We start from the raw sequence: 23,907 nt of genomic DNA, 5'->3' as shown, positions 1-23,907 counted from the left end.
ATTTTGTGTCTCTTCCCCCACCCCGGGAGGGTCGCCCAAATGCATATTTTCGTGTTGCACTCCAATTTTGTCCCCAACAACACGTTCACCTCTTCAATCACCTTGTTCCAATATATTGCTAATACCCCACAGTCCCATATCATGTACCAAAATCCCACTGGGCCCCTACCACATCTAGGGCATTCATCTGGCAGCCTGTCATTCATCGCCCGTAATCTGGTAAGGGTCACATATGTTCTGTGCATAATATTAAACTGGACCATCTGAAATCGGGCATTTTGCGATACCGTTCGAACTAGTTCCCATATTCCTTCCCACTTATTTTCCGGTATCTGGTACCCCATATCCACCTCCCATTTCTCCTTCACCTTTAATACCCCCTTGGGTTTCTCTTCCTGTAGGGCTTTATATATGTGCGAGATCCTCGCTGTGCCTCCCGCTTGTTCCAATAGTACCCGCAACAATGGACTAGTTTCCGGTTCCTCAGGAATTTCGTCCCATTTCGCCAATCTACGGACTACTGCTACGTATGCCAAAAACAAGCCCCTTGAAATGTCACATTTTGTGCACCATTCTGCAAAAGAAGGTATTTTCTCTCCTTGAAACATGCAAGACTTGTCCTTGGCCTCAAGCCTAAGGATTGTATCTCTCCAGGACTGAAATCTCTGCACTGGCTCTCAGTGGCTGCGAAGATAACCATCTGCATTGTCCACAAGGCCTTCTGGGGCCTGGGGCCTCAATACCTTCAACTCTATCTTCCTAAATATCTTTCTTTTCGAGCTCTTCGCTCATACGATTCCAACTCCCTCAGGGTCAGTTGCTTCTCCAAGCAACAAGTTGGTGGTAGATCTCTTTCTTCGGCTGAGGCCTCCCTTTGGAACAGCCTCTCTAAAACTTGAGGCTAACCATCTCCGGAAGCGCCTCAAAACCTTCCTCATTGCTTCTGCTTTCTCTCCTCGTCTCCCCTGCTGACCTCCTAGCTGAAACTGCACTGATTACCTGTCCACCCTCGAACCTCAGGCCCAGGTCCCCTCCCTCGCCAGTTGCACACCTGCACTGCCTCCTTGGCAACCCATGCACTTGGGGACTGTTTTCTGTATCCCTACAGTCCCCCACTAGCACTTGACACTTGATGCCTGCACTTACCCTTGCAACCAACTGGCGTACTACTCTTATTGTTTTATTTATCCTCCCCACCCACCCCCATGTACTGCATTTTCCCCTCGCCCATCCGGTGCACTTGCGCAATCTGAATGTCACCTGGCCTGGGAGGATCGCTGTCTCTGTCTTCCCTTGTTCCCCCTCCCTTGCCGTGTCACGCCTTGAAACATTTGTGTATATGCGCGTTATAAATGCCATATCATACATTGCTTGTCGCAATTTCCGGTCCACCTCCCAGGGCAAATACCCAGCATAAAGCCCTCCATGCCCTTTCTGCCGAATATACTTCTTCCATGTTTCCCTAACTGCCTCAAAAACGATTGAAGTCCTCTTAGTCCCCATTGGGTTGCACAACAATTCAACCCCCTTTGGAATCGGTGGCAGGCTCCCCACCCTGGTTGTCCCCATACCAGCACAGACTGTAGCTGCGCTATCATCAAGTATTTCTCATAGTCAAGTAGGTCTAACACACCTTCTGTTCTAGATCTACGTAGCATTGTCAAGGGCACCCTCCTCCTCCCCATATTCCATAATAGTTCCCCCACTTTACTGTCCAGCATTTTAAAGATCTTTTTCGCCACATATGGTATCTTGGTGAAGAAATGGAGTAAGTTCGGTAGGATCACAATTTTGCATAGCACCACACTACCCATCAGGGAAAGTGGTAGGTCCTTCCAAAATTGTACTGAGTCCCCCTATACTCCATTAATGCCCTCTTTGTGTTGTGTACAAAGGTTTCATCCATCTCGTGAAATATCTGTATACCCAGATATTTAAACAACTCCATCCCCCATTTTATCCCCACCTCCGGCAGGTCTTGTATGTGACATTCCCATAGCCCTCCCAAAAGGGAATAACACAGATTTTTCCTTGTTGATGCGAAAACCGGACATGCGTAGAAAATTCTTTAATACTTATAGTAGCGTTGGTAAATTCTCCAGTGGACTGGTTACATATAAAAGCAGATCATCCGCATATATTGACAATATATGCTTCACACTCCCAGGCTTCTATCCCCCATCTACACCATTTCTTGCTGTAGAAACTCTGCTAGGGGCTCCAGGGCAAGGGCAAATAGTATTAGAGACGCTGCACACCCCTGTCACGTACCCCTGCTTAGTTCCCATTTCCCAGATACCCAGTCATTAGTCCTTACCATCGCCATCAGTTTGTTGTATAGCAGGCCCAGCCACTTACAGATATGTTCCCCAAACCCAAATTCTTTCAACACTCAGAATAGCCATTTCCACTCCGGCGAATCAAACGCTTTCATGGCGTCAAAGTAGGCAACCGCCATGACCGGTTTCTGGGATTTTACGTGGTCCATGACATGGTGAGGCGAGCAATATTACTGGTTGCGTTTATGCCCCCGATAAACCCACATTGATCTGAGTGGACCAATCTTGGAGCCACTTTCGCCATCCTGGCTGGCAAAATTATCCCCAAGATTTTCCCCATCAACATTCAATAAGGATATGGGTCGGTATGACATACAGTCCAGTGGGTCCTCCCCCTCCCCTCCTTCAAGATCACGGTTATTATAGCTTCCCTCATGGATTGCGGGAGGCTCCCTTTCTCGAATGCCTCATTGTATACCTTTTTGAGTTTTGGGCCTAAGAGGTCTATAAACGAGTACAATTCTATGGGGAATCCATCACTACCAGGGGGGCGTGCCCTTCCTCATGGTGCGCACTGCCCATCTGATGTCTCCCTCCTCTATCAGGGCCTCCAGTTCTTCCTTCATATCCCCCCCCTAGCTTTGGTAGCCGGATCATGTCCATCAGATCTTCCACATCTATATCCACATACCCCTTTTCACTTGTATATAACCACGCATAGAATTCCGCAAAGACTCCATTAATCTGTTCCTGGGTGCACACTGTCTCACTCTATTTAGTTCTGATCTTGGTTATCCCCTGTTTTGGGCTTTCCCTGCTTATCAACCAAGCCAGTACCTTCCCTGCTTGGTCTCCCTCCCAGTGTAGTCGAACATCCCATTTACCATTATCCAAGTATGCCAGGTCTGCCAGGGTCTTGTGGCAAAGCTCAAGGTTCAGTGCCCATCTGACCCCTACCTGGATACCCCTCCGTCTCCCTGTTCAATTCCGCCACCTGCCCCTCCACCCGACGTAATGTTTCCTGCAGTCTTTTTCTGATCCCCCACCGTTGTGGAGAGGCACACCCCCCTTAGGTTTACCTTGAAGGCCTCTCAGAGCACCTCCATTGATGTCACCGACCCCTCATTCAACTCAAAATAAGTTTCAATCCCCTCGCTTATCTCAACGCCCCATGTTCTAAGGCGTCTGTCTCTGCATACGCCACAACCGATGCAGGGGCCTCGTACCTCTCCCCAACAACATGACCACCAGGGGTGAATGATCAGACAGGGCACGTCCTAAATATTCTGGCCCCTCAAATTGCTGATGGTATTCCCTCCCCGTCAGGAGATTGTCTATGCGCGAATACGATCCATGAACTCCTGAATAATATGAAAACCCTTTCTCTTCACCATGTTTCTCCCTCCATATTTCAACCAAATGGAGGTGCTCTACCACCTTGTGGAGAAATGCCGTCATATGTTTTCTGCTAGGCCCATCCAGGTGCGCATCTAGGTGACAGTTAAAGCCCACCCATAAGATCATTTCCCCTCTGTGCACCCAAACCATGTGTAGGACCGATGGGAAGTATTCCTTATCGTCAACATTCGGTGCATATGAGTTTACCAGACACGTTGAACATCCTTCCCATATTTCCACCACCATCACCGTCCTCATCCCTCATTACCTTTTCCACCCGTAGTGGCACCCCTCTTGCCACCCAGATCAATACTCCCCTGGCTTGGGTCGAATAGGATGTACCGAACACCTCTCCCCCCACAATTTCCCCAAGTTCACCAGGTCCCCCTTACCCATGTGTGTCTCCTGTATAAGGGCCACTTGTATTCCATGCTGTTTCAGAAATTCCCAAACCCTCCGTTTCATTTGTCCTGATCCTAGCCCTCAAACATTCCATTAATCGATTTTCAAACCTCCCAACTCTCCCATTTTAGCAACCAGGAATTGTATCCCATCCCCCTTCCCCGCAGCGTTTTCCCTTCAATTCTCCACTTAGCCCCTAAGACCCTTTCTCCTTCGCTCCAGCTTTACGTTGTGATATCTTTCTCCTCTCATAATCCCATTTTCAGTATTGTGCCTTCCAGTGTCTGATCTTTCCCCAGGACTTTTGCTTCTGCCCTGTCCCTCAATAATGCTCCAGATAATACCCATCCCCAACTCTGTATCATCAACCCCCAACTGCCTCCCCCACACCACTGCCCCCCTCACCCCTCCCTCAAACTCCCCAAATGTGTTTCTTGGGTGTCTCCCCTTCGGGTTCCAACCCACCACTCCCAACATGCAGACCCCTTGACGAACATGTCCCACCTTTTCCCCGCACCTCGTGGGCAGTAGCCAATGGCGCCGTCTAAGCGGGGGGAGTTACACGTTGCCTCCATTCCTCCAATTTATTCCCAGGTGACTATTCCCCAGTGACTCACCTCACACAATACCACATCCCTCGCCTTGCTCAATCCCCAGCGCCGGATTGTGTTCCCCCCCGACCCCCCTCTATTTTGGAAATCCCAGCTCTGTGGCAAAATGTCTAGCCAATCCCACACTTCTTTTGGGGACGTAAAGAACCATGGCTTTTCCCCCCGATAGCACTTTCAACTTAGCCGGGAAAAACATCATGTATTTCATGTTGAGTTCTCGGAGTTGGTGCCTCACTGCGTTGTATATTCTCCTCTGTCATTGTTCTTCCAACATAAAGCCGGAAAGACGCGAAGTTTTGTATTCCCAATTTCGTAGAGTCCTATCTTGCGGGCTTCTTGTAGTATGGCGTCCCGATCCTGGAAGTTCATAATCTTGGCCACCATTACTCTCGGTGGGGCGCCTGGTGGTGGGAATCTACTCGGCACCCTGTGTGCCCTCTGCACTGTGAAGAATTTAGACAGTCCTTTGATCCCCAGCACTTTCAGGATCAGGTTTTCTATGAATAGCTCTGCGCTGGGGTCTTCTCTTTCTGGTGCTCCGATCAGGCGGATGTCGCAGCGTCTAGAGCGACCCTCTGCGTCCTCCGCTCTTGGACCAGGGTTCTAGTCGCCCCCGGTTTTTAAGGTGTTGGACGCCATCTTCCACTGCACTGACCCTTTGTTCCACTTTTGGGACCCTCCTGCACACATTACGGAGTTCAGCTCTCACTAGGGAGACGTCTACCCACACTTCCATAATGCCTACCTCCAGGGATTCTCTGGTAGCTGGAATCGCCTCCATTAACATGTCCAGGGTCACTCTGCCACCCCCCTCCTGTTGCATTGTCCTCTGTGGTTCGGTCCGGCCCCTCCTGTTTTTGCAATTGATCCTTCACTTGTGTGTACTTCTCCATCCGTTGATGTCCCTTAACCTTGGTGACCATGGATCTGGTCAGGGCTGCACTTAACAGTTGTGGCACCCAGATCCTCGCGTGCACAGTAGTGGTTCTCCCGCCACGTTTCTCCAGTTTCAGTTTGGTGGCTCCCCTCTGACATGGCTCCAAGCACTTCCGTGTGGTGTTTGGTGCGCATGGCAATGTGGAGACCCTTCTTTCTGGCTTGTAATGATTGCAGTCCGCCTTCCCAATAACGTCAGCGTTGGCCCCTTGCGACTCTGCCACGGGTCAGTGGTCCTTGGTGTCCCTCCTGTGTGGGTTTCGCCATCTCGGCCGCTTTCTGCGCCTTATTTTCCACCATATCACCACGCTCAAATCAAAGTCTGATGGGGGAGCCAGTTGCAGTAATCCGGGGCAGGATTCCAGGGGCGCACTCCAGACTCACTTCGGTCCCTCCTTTCCTTCCCCTACTTTAACTGCGAGTCAACTTGTTGCCCCATCCGCGGCCCTGTTCATCGGCGCCTGGCGTGTCTTGTTGCACCTTAAGGGCATCTCTTGTGCTGTGGAACTGTTCAACGTGGGCTCTCAGGTCAACCTGCAGGGTAGTGTTTCTCCTAATCGTTCCCGGGCACACCCCCCCTAGGTGGTTAGGTCAGTGTCTTATTCCTAGCGATCCACATTCTTGCTTCAGACCCGCTGGTGACAATCTATTCAGCAGGGAGGGGGGTGTCAAGGTCCAAATTACATCTCTGCGTTGCGCCTCTCATCTGCTCAGCTATTCAGCTACGTCGCCTTGTATCACGAGAGCTGTGTTGTTGTGGGTGGCTTCTCAGGCTCCCCGGCCATACGTAGCCATCTCAGAGTCCCCCGCACAAGGTGTGCCTGCCCCTGGAATCCTCACGTCACTTGTGCCCAGAACAACGTTTTGTTGGGTCAGTTTATTGGGTGGTTGGACCCTGCCTCCTGTTCTCCCTTTCCTCGCTGTGTAGTGCAGCAAGATGATTCCGCAGCCCCTTCCCGGTCTACTGTTTAGTCATCCTTGGCTGGGAGACGGCGTCTGCCCCTTTGCACCGCCCGCGAGAAAGATCACTTTACTCACGCGGCCCTCCTGCAGTCCCACAAATCTTTTGCTACCTTCTCTGTCCTCATCAGGGGGCGACAATGACACACTCCAGGCACCTGGGTGTGGACGCTCGGTCTCTCTGACCAGGCGGCCGCTGGCCCTCTCCGTGTCCTGTTCCGGCTGCCATCTTGGGAGTGCATCCGAGTCACGCCCGGTCTCCACTTCGCCACAGATTCTTAGGGCTTGCACACCTCGTATCGTTCCCTCTGGAGCGCTGATCGCGGCTCCTGAATCTTCCACTGCAGTCACATTGATTTGGACTTACTTCGTGGGGTTATAATGCAAGATTTTGACAGGATTTGGGCTGGTGGAGCAGGAGCTCCGCACTACATGCACATCGCACGCTGGCTAGCAACACCCCCTTCGCAGTTTTTTGTTAATAAAACATTGACAAGTGAAAATAATTAATAAAGCTATAAATTAGCACAGGTCATTGGACGCTTGGCAATTGCAGGGCTAAGAGCCTACGAGCCGACTGCCAGAACTGCTTACCAAGTGACCTGTACTGTATGGACCTTTAGAAGTGGGTATTTTTGTGGACTTGAGCAATAGCTAAATGCTAATTTCCAAATTGATTTTACTGCTAAAACAGGTGTCAACTACAGATGGCTGTGAGCCGATTAGCAATTCCTGTGTACTTTTAAAACCAGTCTATTTTGTTGGTTGCAATTCACATGTCAAGAGCTATGCATCTAGAATATAGTTACAATCCAACCCGACAGGAGTCTACGGGTGGCTTTTATATCGGATTAGTCAATGAGCAAACTGGTCGGGGTGGACAAGAGCTATGGGAGAAAATTGTGTCACACAAGTTGGTAATAAAGTTCCCAAACAATCTAAAACACGCTCTTCCTAAACCTACTGAATTTCAAACAGAAGGAGCTGGTACAAATTATTTGTGCCGACTTAAATATGGCACTGAAACGTATGCTTGAGAAGGGCTTGATTGATGAAGTAGTCGCAGGAAACAATGTGGCTGCTAAACTGAAGATAGGAAAACTTACTAATATCTGCATAAAACCCTATTATGGCACAGAAAATAATAGATTTTTCCGTGTGCAGGGTGAAGTACGGAGGTTAGGTGTCCTGCCCCCACAAAAGTAAAACTTCAAGAGGGAGTAGACAATTTAACAGACCATTGCCTGTGTGGGAAATGTAGGCTGTTTAAAAATCACGTATGTGGGGAGGCAATAGTCGAGGCCTCCACTGGTCTCCATTTGTTAATTACCAGATCAGATGAGGCAAATTTGCTGGATCTGTGCGAGTCATTATCAATTTCAAAGGCGCGCCATATACGCCATCTCAATTGATGGAAGGGACCTGAGGGAACTGAGAGCAACGTCATGCATCACACACTAAAAGAAGCTGACAACCAAAACAAATTATCCTCTCAAACCGTCTCTGCACTAAATTTTATTTTAGGTGCCTCAGTTCAATGTTCTAAAAATATTTGTGATGAGGTAAGGGCTCATACACTAATCATTGGAGAATTAAATGTTAAAACTGATATCCTTAGCAATGCTCCTTTCCGAAAACCTGTAAATATTGTATCATCAAAGGGATTGAGCAATAGGCAGAAACCTGATACAGGTATGCAGAGACTGAAACTTCCACAAATTAGTTCAATAGCCAATGAAGGATTCTGAAGAACAGTAAGGATGGGCTTGGCTGCTTGGTATTTTATAACGAGAAACAGCTAAGAAAAGCGTTCCAGCAAAAGTCCTCTACCAAAAAGGGAACTTAAAATAATAATTTAGAACTCTAGAGGTTACAATAGTTTGTGTCATGAGCAGGAAAATCGAATTTTGAAACAAATGATGTGATCCTATTTCAGGAAACCTGGCTCTGGGGAAAAAAAAATAGTATTGATGGTTTCACCACTGTGCAGAAAGTGGCCACTAAATCTCAGGCTAGTGGCCACTGAATTGCAACAAGAATTTCCCAAATTAGCAACATAATCGTAATTTGTAATAATGTTCCAGGCATACTGGCGGTACAAATGGTTATTATCCTCCAGGGGATTAGTACCAGTGTGCTTATCATTAATTTATATTGGAACCCAGCGTTTATCGTCTTAGATATTCTTCTGGAGAAAATCCCAGCCATCATAGGTAACAATGCAAACATCTTGGCTGGAGACATTAACACACAATTGGTTCAACATTTCTTTTCCTTAAATAAGGACAAATGGAATGTCCCGTTTCTTGTATGGGATCTGCTGGTCACTTACGGAAACATGGTGGTGATTTGGAATCTCATGTCACAAGAAAAAGTGGCTCCAGATCTTCTGTTATCAATTATATGATCATGTCTAGACCTTTATTCGAAATATGAACCAACTTAGGGGTGAAGAAAACTGCACTACGTAATCATAATATGGTGATAGAAACGTTGCCCATTGAAATCACAACAAAGTTGGGACATTATGGCAGTAACCTGATCATTAACCTTGGATAAAAACATATGTGTTTTCGGAAAGGGCGCGTCACTGATGAGAAAGTTACAAAACTACGTTTCTACTAATGTAAAGGAAGTACTGCATGAAGGATACACTTGTTAGGTGTTCATCGTTTTTATGGACACAGAGAAACCAGTATGCCGTAGAACTCTAATACGGACACATGAACATAGGTTCGACAAAGCAGTCAGGTTGAAAAATATAAATTGTACAGGCAGCAGCTAAGGCAGTTAAGATTATGTCAGATATTGATTCCTAAACGGAGTAAAAAAGCAGTCGAAAGAAAGTACACAAACTGGCCTCAAACCCACTCATTTAAAAAAGATGGATAAAAAATGTTAAGCACTTTGAAGGGGATACACAGCTTTTGGAGTTTAATTGGGGAATTAACTAATGCACAAAAGGAGCTACAAAGTTGTGTAGTAAGTTAAAGTAGTTGGCACACACATTGGAATAGTATGAACAGCTCATATATAAAAAGGGTGGGTACATGTGAGGGAAAATCATGGAATATGACTTTCCAAATGGCCGATGTTGCATGCATGATAGCTTTTGCTTCTAGCTCTAGAGCTTGAGGACCAAATGTGTTCACTAATGATATTCTAAAAATGAATGCAGATGTGTGGGCAGAACTGCCGTTTACGTTATTTGAAGATGATATGACAAGTCGAAAAACTGCCTGAGACATGGAAATTCTCTGTTGTTCCCATATTCAAAAAGGGTGATCGGATGGATCCTATGAATTACCGGCTGATCGCCCTTCTAGATGCAGATAGTAAGATATTCGCTGCTTTGGTCTTGGAAAAGTTGGAGGATGGATTACCGACAAGAAGATCCTCTCTAAAAACCAGATATGATTTCGTAAAAAAATGGCGACGACACTAGGTGATCTAGTGATGACTACATTGAGAGACAGTGTCTGGTCCAAAGGAGAGGCGTCTTTGTATGCAGTATTGATTAACTTCTCCAGGGCTTTCGATGCTATTAACCGGCAGATCTTGTAGCAATAATGAAGGCAATGGGAAATTCCCCCTTCCTTGTTGGCCATTTTAGAATATATACATTGAGATAATCAAACTAAAATCATATTGGACGCTGAAGGTCCTCTCTGACAAGAATGTATATTGGTGCCATGCCTTCTTCATTTTTATTTAGCTGATCTGCACAAGACATTAGATGAAGCATCATTCGAGAGCCCTAAATTGGGCGGAGGGCATATCAGCTGGATGGAATAAGCAGATGATATTGTGCTGTTAGAGTGTACCCACATTAGCCTCTAGAGGCTATTAACTGTTTTGGCTGCATATGCACAATGTAATGAATTGATAATTAACCAACTGAAGTGTTATCCACTTTGTAAGGTCTCCAAAGAAAATCGAGAAATAGAAATGGAAAATAGACAATTGTTACAATTGAATCAATAAAAACTTAACCATTTAGGTTTCAGCTTAACGGCGCAGCCTAATATGTGCTATCTGACTAAGATTAAAGAAAATAGAGCGCATCAGTTAGCATATCAAATGAAGATCTATTCTAGGTTTAGCATAAAACCATTAATACGATTTTACATTGGGGAAAGTAATTACAAAATTACTATATGGGTCAGAAGTAAAAACTGCCTATTAGGAGATGCCATGGGACAGGATTGAAGGCAGAATTTCAAGAAAGATATTCAATATGTCAACTTCAGTCCCTATAGCATCATTGTGCTTTGAAGTTGGTCTACACTCCATGCGCTCTTGGGTTAACTGGCGTGTCACTTCAGAATATAGAAAAATCATTTTCCCAACCAAAGCTACCCTGGGGTAACGTGATCACCTTGGAAACTAGACGACACGGAGCACAACAGGTTCAATCCCCGGGTCTGCGCTTAGAAACCTCTGGGTATTAAGTGCGTTATAAATAACCTATCATATCATATATCACTGTATGAAGACTGCATATTGTATTGGGCATGAAGAGCAGCAAATTTATGTTAAAGATGGAACAACTTGTTAAGTCGATTCCCTTTGAATGTGGGAAATCACTTGATTTAAAAGGTAAATCCTTTAAAAGTAAAATGTAGTCTTCAAGAAAAAGATTGCATGGATACTTTTTTTCAAATTATTATTGAGTTACAGTTAGACAGACTTTTCACATACAAATAAAATTAATATGAAGAGAAACAAAATTAACATCCAATAAATATCTAAACATTAAAAACAGAAGAAAACACCAATTATACATTACAAAGCGCTAAAGCCAACGCTTTCAACATGTTTAAAACATTTATTGCTACGCGAACTTCATAGCCGGATACCATTCTTTCCCCCAAATGAATCAGAAGTTAACCACCTTGCATTTTCCAGATAACAAGACAACGACTTAACTCTCAGTTCCTAAGTAACAGTGCAAACAATCATGAGATGTTTAAGGGTATGTGGCTCAGATTCCATACATAAGGGGCATAAATCATCCTCACAGGACTGCTTTAGCTGAATAGACTGGATCTCTCTAGTGTGCAGCAAATTCAGACGGATTCTTAAAAATTCAGAACGCCACCAAGCATATGGAAATAAGTTGATAAATAACCCCTCGCTTTATCGAAGAGTGAAAGTGATGCTGCCAATTTAGACCTACGCATTACACAGACCATTGGAATCCAATCTTGTCTTTACAAGGATTCTTTGACGCTCATAGGTTTTTCAATCAGGTCAATTTTGATTAGATGACACTGATGCACGATACTCGAAGCTTAATTCTGTAAATTCACGAAAAACCCATTCAATAGTTCTATATCTTCATACAAGTTCTTCTGCAGGAGCAAGATCTGCCTATACGAAGAAATTATCCTCCAGTCCAAGTGAGCTTGCAAGCCCAACTGGTAACTTAAGCATGCAATAGGAAGACTTTTGGGAAGATTTAGTGCCTTTTTCAAAATGTTGCCCTCCAACTCCACCCAATCTATTGAACCCAATAGGGGATTGATATCCAGATCATATAACAGGGATGGAATTACCTTACCCACGTAGAACTTCACAAGGGGTACTACTGAAAATGTGCAGTAATTGCAAAGGATTGAATAGATACTGTTGATATGATTAGGAATTATCTACCTTTTCTCGGGTAGACAAACCATTAGGAATGGTGGCAAAGTACTTTGAGCAATATCCATCTTTTTTATCGTGAACAATTTTGAATATTTCGTCTTCTGCTGACTGGATAAGTTTTATCAGCTAGATCAACTAACACTGTTTTAACTGAGGAGAAATGCAGATTTTGTCAAGTAGTAGGTGCACAGATGTTGCAGCACATCATGGTACCGTGTATAGGATTGACAGAAATCAGAACTATATATTTGAGTCGCTTATTTATGAAGTGTGTATTTATGGACACATGTGGGAAAGAATAAATCCAGGTAATGACGTGATTTTAACCACAGAGATGTTTAGGATGCTGCTAGATATTGGACTTGCAGGCAAGAGAAGGAAAGAGGAAAAGATTAAAAAAAAGGGGGGGTCAGGGAGTTGGGGACTTCAAATGTACAAATCATTGAAAATATCCTATATGGCGGAGTAATTATCTGCTTTTTCAACATCTGCTAAGTCACTCTTCCTCTACTTGAAAGTATCAGAAAACTACTGTCTGAACTGAACACTTTCTATATTTTAGGGGAAGGGAACCATCTCCTGGATACAAGGATTGTTTTTGTTGAATTTACACCGTTTGGTTTTTGGAAAATTTTTCCTGAATTTATAACAGACATTTACTTTGCACATTTTGTTGTTCATTTTTAGTGTGAGGGTCAGATATGTTCTGGACACAAGGACAGTTTTGCTACTTTTGACGATACAACAGACTGATCTTTAGTTGGTTTCATAGGTAGGGAAACTCTTTAGGATAGGGACAGAGAGGCCTTTATCCAAACCGTTTTACTTTAATAACATTTCTAATGTTGAAAACATAACTTTGTGTCCGCCTCTTATTTCTGACCCCTCACAGTACTTTGGATCCCTGTTAAAGCATCCTCAGAAACATCCTACACTCACCTGTCATGATGGATGCAAGAACGTGCGCGGAAGGGCTCAGGTTATGGCACAGGTTATGGCACAATCTTTTTGATTCATGGTTGTGGACTGTTCAATGCTCGCTTTCTGACAAAATCCCTGGTAAGCCCACCTTTTCTTTGGTACTGCGCCGGTCCACAATTGATTACTTTTGTGTCCCGGCTAAATTCTGCGGCGCATTTGTGGGATTCGAAGTCGTGGGTGCTTGTTGTAAGGAAAATATCCGAAATCAGGCTTGAACTCAAAATCTTGATGAGGTGTGTTCGGTCTCTGCAGCCATACCTTCCTGAGGTGCCCTTGGATGCCTCCAGGGCAGAGGCTTATATGGCAGCACAGTGAGAAGCAGGCCATGTTGAGGAAAGCAGTCCAAGGCAATCATTGTGAACTAGGTACTCCGTTTGCGGGGATGGGCGACCATAGCATTATTTTGAATATTAATGTCCCTAATGTCCAATTTAACTGACATTTTCTCCATTGTGGCGGGCAGAGGGAAGGGGCCAGCCAGGCCGGGTCAGTTTGATTTGGAAAGCACGAAAGCAAAGTCCAGGTTACTTGCTGTACTAACAAATCCCACATCCTCTAAAAGGGTAATTATTGGTGCTAGGTTACTGTATAAGAAGGCAATTGCCAAAAGAAAAAGGGAAATCGAAGTAGATGCATGGAACGCCTGGGTTGGAGTGTCTATTAACGACCCTAAACGTTTGCGGAAATTGTGAACAATGGGCCGTTTTATAAATACAAGCCCATAGCCCTGGATGTTTCGGTCTCTGATCAGGCGTGGCGGGCCCCGTTCTCATCATTGTATAGTGCAGGCACAGGTGGAGAAATGTCTGGGTATCACCACACAGAGGCTAACTCAGAGTATGTGGGGGTTGCAAATGAAGATAAGATTGTGTTCACTGTGGGTGAAATCCTAATAGCCATCAAATACCAGCTTCTTGATAGGGCACTAGGCCCAGATAATGTCTTGGCTGACCTTTTTCTTTCTGAATCCTACTTGTAGGCACCTGTAACGCTCACCTGGTATCCACAGGGACGCCACCCAATCTGGCTGGACTGCTTCCGACCTGGACCCACTCCCTCAGGTTCTTGTTCTGCCAAGGACCTAGTCTGGAATACAGGAGTACTGATTTTAGCTTATAGTCTCTTTTCCCTTGAGGCCACCTCTCTTGTGGACCCACGACCCCCTTAGTGTTTTCCTCACCTTGGTTTTCGATATGGTGCACTCTCCGTCCTGCGCAGAGGTGCGTTGTGAATAGGCGAGCCGTAATCGAGTTGCTTCACTGGTGCGGGCCCTGTGAGTCCAGTCCTGCTGCGACTCAGTTTCTCAGGTAAGTCTGCTGTTTTGACAGCTTGTCCTTAATTGCAATTGCCCCTGTTAATGTCTTTCCTTCTCTTTAGGTGCAGAAGGAGTTCTGAAGATGCTGTACTGGCTGGGGCTGTTCTGGTAAGTGAAAGTGCGGAGTGCAGCGCTATGTACTTTTCTTGCCGTGTGCTGACCTGTGTTGTCCCTCTCTTGCAGGCCGCCGTGATATTCCGGATGATAGCTGCTGAGAGGATGCGTAGCAGTGAGTAGATGTTGTTCGAATTGCCTCCGAGTAATTATGCGTGTTAACCAGTCTTGCCCTTTTCTCTTGGAGGGAGACGGAAGACCGAAATGGCCTGGAACCAGAAGCAAGTTCAACTCAGGTAAGCGCAAGACTGCCGATGGTTGTTTAAATGTGAAGAATAAACACTTACTAATGCTGCTTTTCTATTTTTCCCCCGAGTTTGCGGCTTCCAAGGAAGAGAGCGAGCGTTTGCCGAGAAGCTGGATGTTCTTGACACTGGAGCGGATGACAGGAGCTGGCGCGCTAACAGGTAAGAGTATTAATGATTTTCTTCTTCTTTTTGTTGCAGGTGTCAGCCCGGAATGCTGAAGAAGATCCGACAGGTCGTGATGAACATCACGCTGCGAGAGCAGAGCAACGCGAAGCGGTTTCTCCAGCTTGGGCGCGGCTTAAATAGCCTGCAGGTATCCCAGTTGCCTTCAGGCCAGACCACACCCTAAATGATAGACCGCATGGTTCAGTTCTGGAACATGGCCAGGAGTTCTTTGTCCGTGATGGCATAATTGAGTTCTGGTGGTGAAACCTTGTGCGACCAGAAGGCTACTGGGTGTAGCTGGCCGGTTTGTGGGTCCCTTTGCGATAGAACTTAATTCCTATAACATCCTCTCACTGATACACTTGGGTTCAGACCAGGTCTAGGTCCTTCCGAGCAGTCCCATAATCTCCATTTGGTGGTGGCCACTGTGTATGTCCAGGAAGAGCCGATCTATCTAGCCTTCATGGATCTGAGCAGGCGTTTGACAAGGTTAATCGTGCCAAGCTTTGGCACGTGCTCAGATCCATGAACTGCCCACAGGCTCTGGTCAACCTTCTGGTTAGACTGCACTGTGCAACCCAGGCCCGTGTGATGAGTGACGCCAATGGGAGATGCACGGCCTCTTTTCCAGTGGAGCCTGGGTTGCGCCAAGGCAATGTCCTGGCCCCCCTGCTCTTCAGTTTATATCTGGGGGTTAGATTTACTTCCATCTTTAGTTCCGACACTCATGTTAACAAACAAACCGTGAGATTCATGCAGGGTGGGGTAACTATGGCCATGGGTACGTTTAAAGACAAACCAATTGATAGATGGGATAGATTGTGTAACCTCAACTATAAAAAATATGTAGAGAGTCAGCATGCGAGAGGGGATAAACCAAGAAGGCTCTTGGCGTGGTTATATAAGAGCGAAACCCCCAGATCTATGATTAGAACAATAACGAGGGATAACGGCAGTGTAGCGGACCCTCAAGAGGGAGTCAACGAGGAGTTCGCAGACTTTTATAGGCTATTATATGGCAACGATGGTAAGTGTAGCCACGCAACGATAATGGAAACATTGGAGGATATAGGACTGCCACAGATAAGTGCGGAGGAGAGAGAGGAGCTAGACGCACCGATTACCTTGGAGGAGCTAGGGGAGGTGGTGAGACAGTTGCCCACTAGTAAGACCCCTGGGGCGGATGCACTCCCAAGTGAATTTTATAAAGTATATAAAGAAGAGGTGCTTCCCCCCACTGTTAGAAATGCTAAATGAAGCGTTTGAGTTGGGAAGATTGCCAGAGTCACTCAGAGAAGCGATTATAATACCGCTTCCCAAACCTAACAAGCCTGGGCATAGCTGCGGGTCCTATAGACCCTTGTCGATGTTTAATCAGGACAGCAAGATATTGACGGCGGTTTTGGCAAATAGACTGAAGAGGGTTATGGGTAAACTAATACACCCCGATCAGACGGGTCGTGCCCCAAATAGGAATATATCCAATAATCATAGACGACTCCAGCAAGTTATTGAGTTTGGGAGCGAAAACGAAGGTGAAATGGCAATAAAGGCCTTCGACTCGGTCAAGTGGCCATGGCTGCTGGCGGCCGTGGAGGCTATGGGTTGTAAATTGACAAGGGGGGTCCTGGGAGTCCCTCTGCCAGACATTAGTCCTGGTTACGAGGGACTTACCCAGAGTCTTTAGCTCACTATCTTTCACAGAGAAGAAATATCCCAAACAGATCAGTCTTTGTCCTGCCATGGGCAGTCCAGCACCGAAATGCTAGGCAATTCTCCTCTGAACAAGAGTACCAACAGCATCCCCAGACACGTGTTTCGGTCTGGTTGGACCTCATCAGTAGGGAGGAGCTGTGCCTCTCTAAGAATAGTGAGCAAGGGGTCCACGTCTGGATTCCCCTAGTAACTTAGGGTGAGACTTAGGGATTGAACGCTTCTGGAGCGAAGTAGCGCAAAAACTAGCGGAAAAGGGGGTCAAGATTGTAGTGGCTACAGTGTGGGCCTGTTTGTTGGGGGGGTTCCCGAGATCGCAGAAACTCAAGCATGTGAGTAAACTGAGGGATCTGGCATATGTGCTTGCAGAGAGGAGAATTGCTATGGGGTGGAAGACATGCCACAGACCACGAGTGGAGGTGTGGTGGGAAGACTTGCAGAAATGGGCGGATGCAAAAACCACGGTATGGCAAGAGGCGAATAGCGCAGGGGGGGAGGAGGAGACAGAGACCCTGATGGCCTGGAAATTATTGATAGAGTTGTTTGGGTCAATACGAGACCCGGCAGAACCCATGGAAGGGGAGACCCTACCACAAGATGCAAGAACGGAAGGTGAAAAGTAATAGGCTTGGAACGGGGGTGGGATAAGGGAAGCAGTGTTTAGAAGTAAGCAATGTACAATGGAACTGTTGATATATGCACTGCCTTTTTGGTTTGTATTGTTTGTTTGAAATTAATAAAATTGTTGGAAAAAAAAAAAAAAACCTTTAAATGTCTTGCTGGATCAAGCCCAGATTACCTTGCTGAAACCATATGACGGAAACCTCTGCTGAAAACTCTCAGATCAAACAATACCAACCTGTTGGTGGTACCCAGATCCAAGCTGACTCCAGTCAGCGAAGTATCTTCTTTGCAGCAGCACCAAGAGCGTGAAATTCCACCCTCCCTGACTAGAGAAACTAAATCACTGAATGTGTTAAGAAACTGAAGACATTTTTGTTTAGATAACTACCAGTCTCTGGAAAGGTTGGCTTATGGTGGCCTCCGTTATACGTATGTCGAAGTTATCGGTTAGTCTGCTCCTTTAACATCTTATAGCGCCCATATGGCTCATGGCCATTGGTTGCATAGTACAAATATATATAAAAAATGTAAGCTCCTATTTTACAGCGGCATAAACTCTGTGGCAAAACCAATGCCTTGGATCGAACTATCAGTACAACCTCGTAACAGCTGCTGACAGATCATCATCCAATTGCCTTTATGGCCTGAAAAATGACCAGGAGCGAGGCCAACTACTCAGTTCTGAAAAGAAGCGCCTTACCACAAAGCAGGCCTGCACGGACTAAAGACATTACCTACGCAGATCCCATTTTCTACAAGAGATGAGGACTGACCAAAGGAACTGTTCCTCTGGCAGATGGAATCGAGGAACAAAATACATAACTAGCCTAAGTAACAAACCATACCTTGCCAATTTCAAAAAGGCAATAAAAACACATCTTTTTAATTCAAGGGACTAAATGCTTTCTTTTCCCTCTGCTTCCCCAACTCCTGGCTTATCCCTGCTTATGTTAGTTTCCACCTGTCCTTGTTCATTGCGCGCACGGAGGTCTTTGTGCATAATGCGCTTTACAAGAATACCAATAGTAATAGCAGTCCACATGCCGTTTGGCCATACCTTTTCTCAAGAATACAATCTTCAAAAAGACGTATATTACTGGCCCTCTTGAGGAAGCATACAGATATACTTTATACAAACAAAAAAAAAAAGAGACTATTATCCAGATGTCAGTTTGTGGGTGATGTGTCCTGCTTCCTTGAACAAGTGTAACAAAGTCCCACTACAGCCTACCAAAACTCCCAATAGCACAACCAAATTAAACTCTCCTTTTCTGTCATGGCAAATGGTGTATTCCCATAACAAGAGGTCTGCAGTTCTGCAACAATAGCTTAATGGCTGGACACAAGGGTGTGCATGTGATCAGACATAATTTTTGTTGGTCCTAGACATCTAAGGTCATAGAAATGTGGTGTAAAAAAAAAAGAAATTAAAAATAAAATTAAAAAAAAGAATGAGGAGTCTGACTGGGTGGATTACATTTTTGACTATAATATATATATATATATATATATATATATATATATATATATATATATATATATATATATATATATATATATATATATATATATATATATATATATATATATATATATATATATATATATATATATATATTAGTCGTGTCAACATCTCATCTTTCCCTACTCCTAGATGCGGTTTCCCTACCTCTACAAAAAATAACCTGGGTCTGTCAGGAATCAGTCAGTAGAAACTAAGAATACTGTGTCCTGGTCGACTACTTTTCTTCCCCTACCACTAGAACATAAACTAAAAGAAAACAAAGAGGCTCTTCTCGTGCACCAGAAAAATGACTTCCTTCTCGAGTAGGAGTCCTTACATTGCCGGGTGTCTACTTTGGGGAGGGATTGGGGGGGGTATATTTCAGGTATTCAAAGTGTCTCTAGATTAGGATAATGCCTCCCTTTTCCTAGTCAAAGCACAGTTCGATCCACACCAATAGACTAGGCAAGTGCCTCCCTTCTAGTTGAAGCACAGTTTGCATTATACCCTGAATTTTTCCTTAAACAAAACACAAAGAATTTCTCTGGACTAGGAGGAGAATGCCTCTTCTACTAATCAAAGCTACTCCTGGATATACATTTAAGGTTTCCGTATGCAAAAAATTCCCCTATTTTGGTTAGAAAGAATTCTCCTTGCTCTTGAGTTGGGCCTGCTTGCTCTCATGGACACTTGTTACTGGAGGACTGGGCGCAAGTTTCGGACCACACGTTCCACCAGTCATAGGTCGCGCCACCAACACGGTTTGATTCACCTTCTGCTCGTTTGCCTACGCTGCTTCACGGCATGGTCTGCTTGGCAGTCACTGCATAGTTGCGAGACCGCACGGTCCACCCATTAAAAGGTCACGCACCCACCTCACAAGTTCCACACTTTCTCTGCATTGGCCCCCGGCCGGTATGAGATGCGCTTTCCTCACGCCTCTCAGTTTCTCTTTCTCCTTCTCCTTCTCTCAAACTGCCTCTTTGCAGCCTCGCACTGTCCGATTTCAGTTTCCCAGACTGGTTTGGCATTTGACCGATTGACCCTTCTCTCAATTGGTCCACAGACCTCTGTTTTACAGTTTTGTCTTCTGCGATTAGTTTGGTTCTCTACTCCCGTTTTCTCTCTGCTACTTCAACTCTCAGAGCAGACACCCTATTGGCCGATAAGACTTTCTACTACAATCGTCTCCGCCATGCCTTCCTCCATCTTCGGAGATCGAGATCTTTCTCGCTTCTCTGTCCTTCCTTGCTGTTTTGTTTAAATAGCTGGGCCTGCCCCAGCGTAAGGTCAACTCGATTGACCACAGCTTGTCGGATATTCCTCATCCTTGACCGTAGAATTCTTGGATTCTTCTTTGTCCCAGTACTTGTTAAAGAGAGACTATGTGACATACTACGGTAACAGTCTCAAACTATCATCGGTAAGGAAGTCTTGGGTGTTTACACTCTGGCTTAAAGTGGCAATGTCTCAGATTCCTGTCCTTGTCCCCAGGAGAGGGGTTCCTCTCCAGGATCCTTGCACATGTTACCCCCCCTAGGGGGACTATCGGTTAGCAGCCTCACCTCCCTAACCTCATGGAAAGGAGCTCCCTTGTGGGGAGAAGTGACGCCATCTAGGGGATCGCCACAGAGGTTAATGTCACTTCCTGTGCTGCATGTGCCCAAGCAAAGGTGCCTTATCAGTAAACCCGGGGTAAACTAGAGCAACCAGGGTTGCCAATCAGATCTTGACTTAATTTCTCCTGACTTGTTTGTGGACTTCCCCCCTCTAGACAGTTTCACTGTAATAATGGTAACTGTAAACTTCACAAAATTCGCTCACTTCATACAATTTCCCTCAGATCCTTCAACTCCTAATGTGGCTTTGGGGTTCTTACAGAAAATAATAAAACTTCAGGGACTCCCTATTGAAAATAATCACAGATGGGGGTCCCAATAGAACTCTACGGGCTAGAATGAGCCATGTGGGACCCTGGGAGTTGACAGAGCCTCGCTATCTGCCTACCATCTAACAGCCGAACCAAACGGCTTAACTAGACCTACTGAGAGTATCTGTGTTGCTTCTCAACCGACACTCAACACAATCAGAAACCGCCAGCCACCCATCCTCTTGGAGGTCTTATTTCAGCATCTTTGGGTACCATGTTTGCTTCTTCACCTTCGTTTGATACCAAGAGGATCTAGGGTCTTCTCCGAGTAGCCATTTCACAGTGGGGAGGTTAAACCATCCGATTGCCCCCTACCCCCGCCCCCCACACAGTTATCATGGTCACCTGCATCAAGCAAATTTCCAAGTCTGGATCAGGAGCAACATTTTCAAATGAAGACATTATTTATGCAGAACAAGATCAAAATACAAGGCAGCAGTAAGATGTTTGTGCGTGTGTAAGGTGCACAGGAAATATACAGTAATGGTGAAGGGAGCTGTACATGAGCAATCCCCCCCCGCCCCCCCCCCCCCACTACATGTACAATCAGTTTTGGTTGTAAGTTCAACCTCAAAATTCCTAAAAGTGGCACTGTGATCAAGGAGGAGATTAGAGCAATTTAAAATTAGAATTATAGAAATGTATATACAGTGAATATTTTATGGCAGTATAAATGAATGTCATCTTTAATATCAAAAGAAGGTCTATATAAAATAACATTTATATGTCAAAAAGAGCTATAGTTCAAGAAAATCACAAGTGTTCTAAACACAATCAGCATCTGAATCCTTACCTTAAATGTGCAGCAAATATTTCATCATAAGGAACTTCTAGAAGTTGCTGACATTTGTGCTCTGGATTAGAAAGCTGCATGATAAAACATTTTAACTGAGTTACTGTATATGCATTCTTTAAAAACACAATCATACAAAATAGGTTTTGTTGACAATTTACCATAGACCAAGGTCCCTATTATATATTAGTACCCAGCGGAGGAGTTTCTTAGACCTCCCAGCCAAACAGGAGGCTCGGAGCAGGAGCATTACCATACGGTAATCCCGACGCTCCGAGCCTCCTCAGTGCGGAAGCCTGCCATCTTCCTTGCCGAGTTACCAGGTAAGTGCTCCCCCTTGCACCATCGCTCCTCTCCCCCTTTTCCAAAGCTTGCACTCCCTCCCACTCCATCCCACTAACCTTTTTCATTCTCCTGTGCCAGGAACACTAGTGTTTCTGGCGCGTCCCGCTGCACGACTCGACGCCATGGACAGTGAGAAGGGACTACTTAGTCCCTTCTCACCCTATCCATTGTGGCCATGTGTTTAAGTTGCGCATCTTAAAAAAATTAAAACCGTTTAGTACCCTGGTCCAACGAGCCAGAGTACTAATAGCAATAAGCCCCTCGCTGGGTGGGGCATTACAGCTTCATGTTATGCCCCGTAGCCTGCGTTAAGGCCCTCACTTGGGCCTGTAACTATGGGCCCAGGGACATTACCTGAAGCGGTAAACCGATAAGATGGCTCAGTGGGTTAAACACATGTTGCTGTGATCTGCAGGTCCGAATCCCGGCAATGCCAACTCAGCCTTTCATCCTTCCGAGGTCGATGAATGAGTACCAATTTCGATTGGGTAATAATAGTAATGTATGCAAATATGTCCTATGTAAAGCGCTTTAAATTACTGCGCTTAACCAAAAACAAAATTATTTTTATTATTATTATAATGCCCCCCAGCTCGGGGCTTATTGCTTATTTAAATATTTTCACCCAAAATATCAGAATAGTTTCACATCATATACATCAGCGAGCCTTCCTCATGACCTTTAAAATAAATATCTTCCAGATTTGGTCTGAACGTTATCATACTCGCTAGACTAGGATATATTTTCTTTAGAATTAAACATTTAACTTTTGACCTTTGAGGGATAAGAATTCATGCCTTTTCCGAGATAATTCTTCAAACACACAGTAAAACGTGTGCTGCCCTAACTCGCTGAAAACCCATTAAAGTATAAAGCTATTTATAAATAATGTGAAATAACTAAAGTGCATTTCTCCTTGCTGCTGGAAACCTACCTAGTCCGATGGCTAAGCGATGGTGCAAATTAGGTGTGTTTTAACAAGTTTTCATATATTCCTGTCTGGGTTTGTGCCTATGTGTGGGAGTCAGCTTTGGGCAAATCCATCTGTGTTTTTAAAGGTTTTCTTGCAATCCTGCTGGCTTAGAGTCAAACTTAAGAAGCTCTCCTTTGTTGACCCAATTTTGAAGAATGTCCATATCAAAGAATTGCATTTTATATGCATATAGTTCAGTTTGCTTGTACCGTGTTGGCCAAGAGTTGAATAGAAAGTCGATCCAGAAGAAAACGAGTTGATACCTTAATTAAGCTAACAGTCATTTATTTTGCTTATTTGTGAGCTTTCATGGAAAGTCTCCACTTCCTCAGGCAGATCTGAAATTAGACATTTGAAAAACATCACAACCTACATAGCCCCTCCTGCAGATACCCAGTTACCTGTGTCTGTCTGTACCCGATTTTCAGTTTTGCTCAGAAAGGCATGTACTGGATGTTAAACTCCCCAACACACTGCAACCTTCAAGGTCTAAATAGTACACTGTGTTAAGTGGGGCAGGGGGCAGTGAAACCAGAGCGCAGGGAAAAGAAACAAAAAATAACACCCTATTCGTGTGTTCTCAGGAAGGCAGGAGGGGTTGTTAGATGTTAATCATTGTATGTGCAGTGCAGTTTAGTATGTCAGGAACGTCCCTTTACAAGATCAGTGGTAGCACAATCATCAATATCAGGCTTGTGAACAAAATTGAGGCTGGGTAAGAAAGAGGAGAGAGAAGAGGGAAGGGCAAAGGACATGCAATCCTCCTGTGTGCATGTGTATACCATGCACTGTAGTCTTATTTGGGACATACTACATTTTCAGTGCCGTTAGGTTGTGTTGCATTATTTTTTTGTCTGCTATTCCAGGTTCTGGTTATGTGGCTGTTTTACGATACCCTATACCCAACGTTGCTTTGAAAATGCTACGGGCCCTAACTTAAAGGCTGCTAGATGTTCTTAATCCCACT

The 23,907-nt window shown here is 45.0% G+C and overlaps 1 protein-coding gene across 3 annotated transcripts in view; it reads right to left on the bottom strand.

Moving 5' to 3' along the window:
- PCID2 (PCI domain containing 2) overlaps positions 1-23,907 on the bottom strand; it is a 640,141-nt gene that overhangs the window by 481,178 nt on the left and 135,056 nt on the right. For all 3 annotated transcript variants that reach the window (XM_069637154.1, XM_069637152.1, XM_069637153.1), the window contains exon 4: positions 21,623-21,696. In XM_069637154.1, the coding sequence (XP_069493255.1) occupies positions 21,623-21,696 (74 nt within the window). The remainder of the gene's footprint in view (positions 1-21,622; positions 21,697-23,907) is intronic.

This window comes from Ambystoma mexicanum, chromosome 7p, assembly GCF_040938575.1.
Source record: "Ambystoma mexicanum isolate Mex_15411 chromosome 7p, UKY_AmexF1_1, whole genome shotgun sequence".
Lineage (NCBI taxonomy): Eukaryota > Metazoa > Chordata > Amphibia > Caudata > Ambystomatidae > Ambystoma > Ambystoma mexicanum.
The sequence above is the reverse complement of the archived record's forward strand: the minus strand, read 5'-3'. Positions and strand labels throughout refer to the sequence as shown.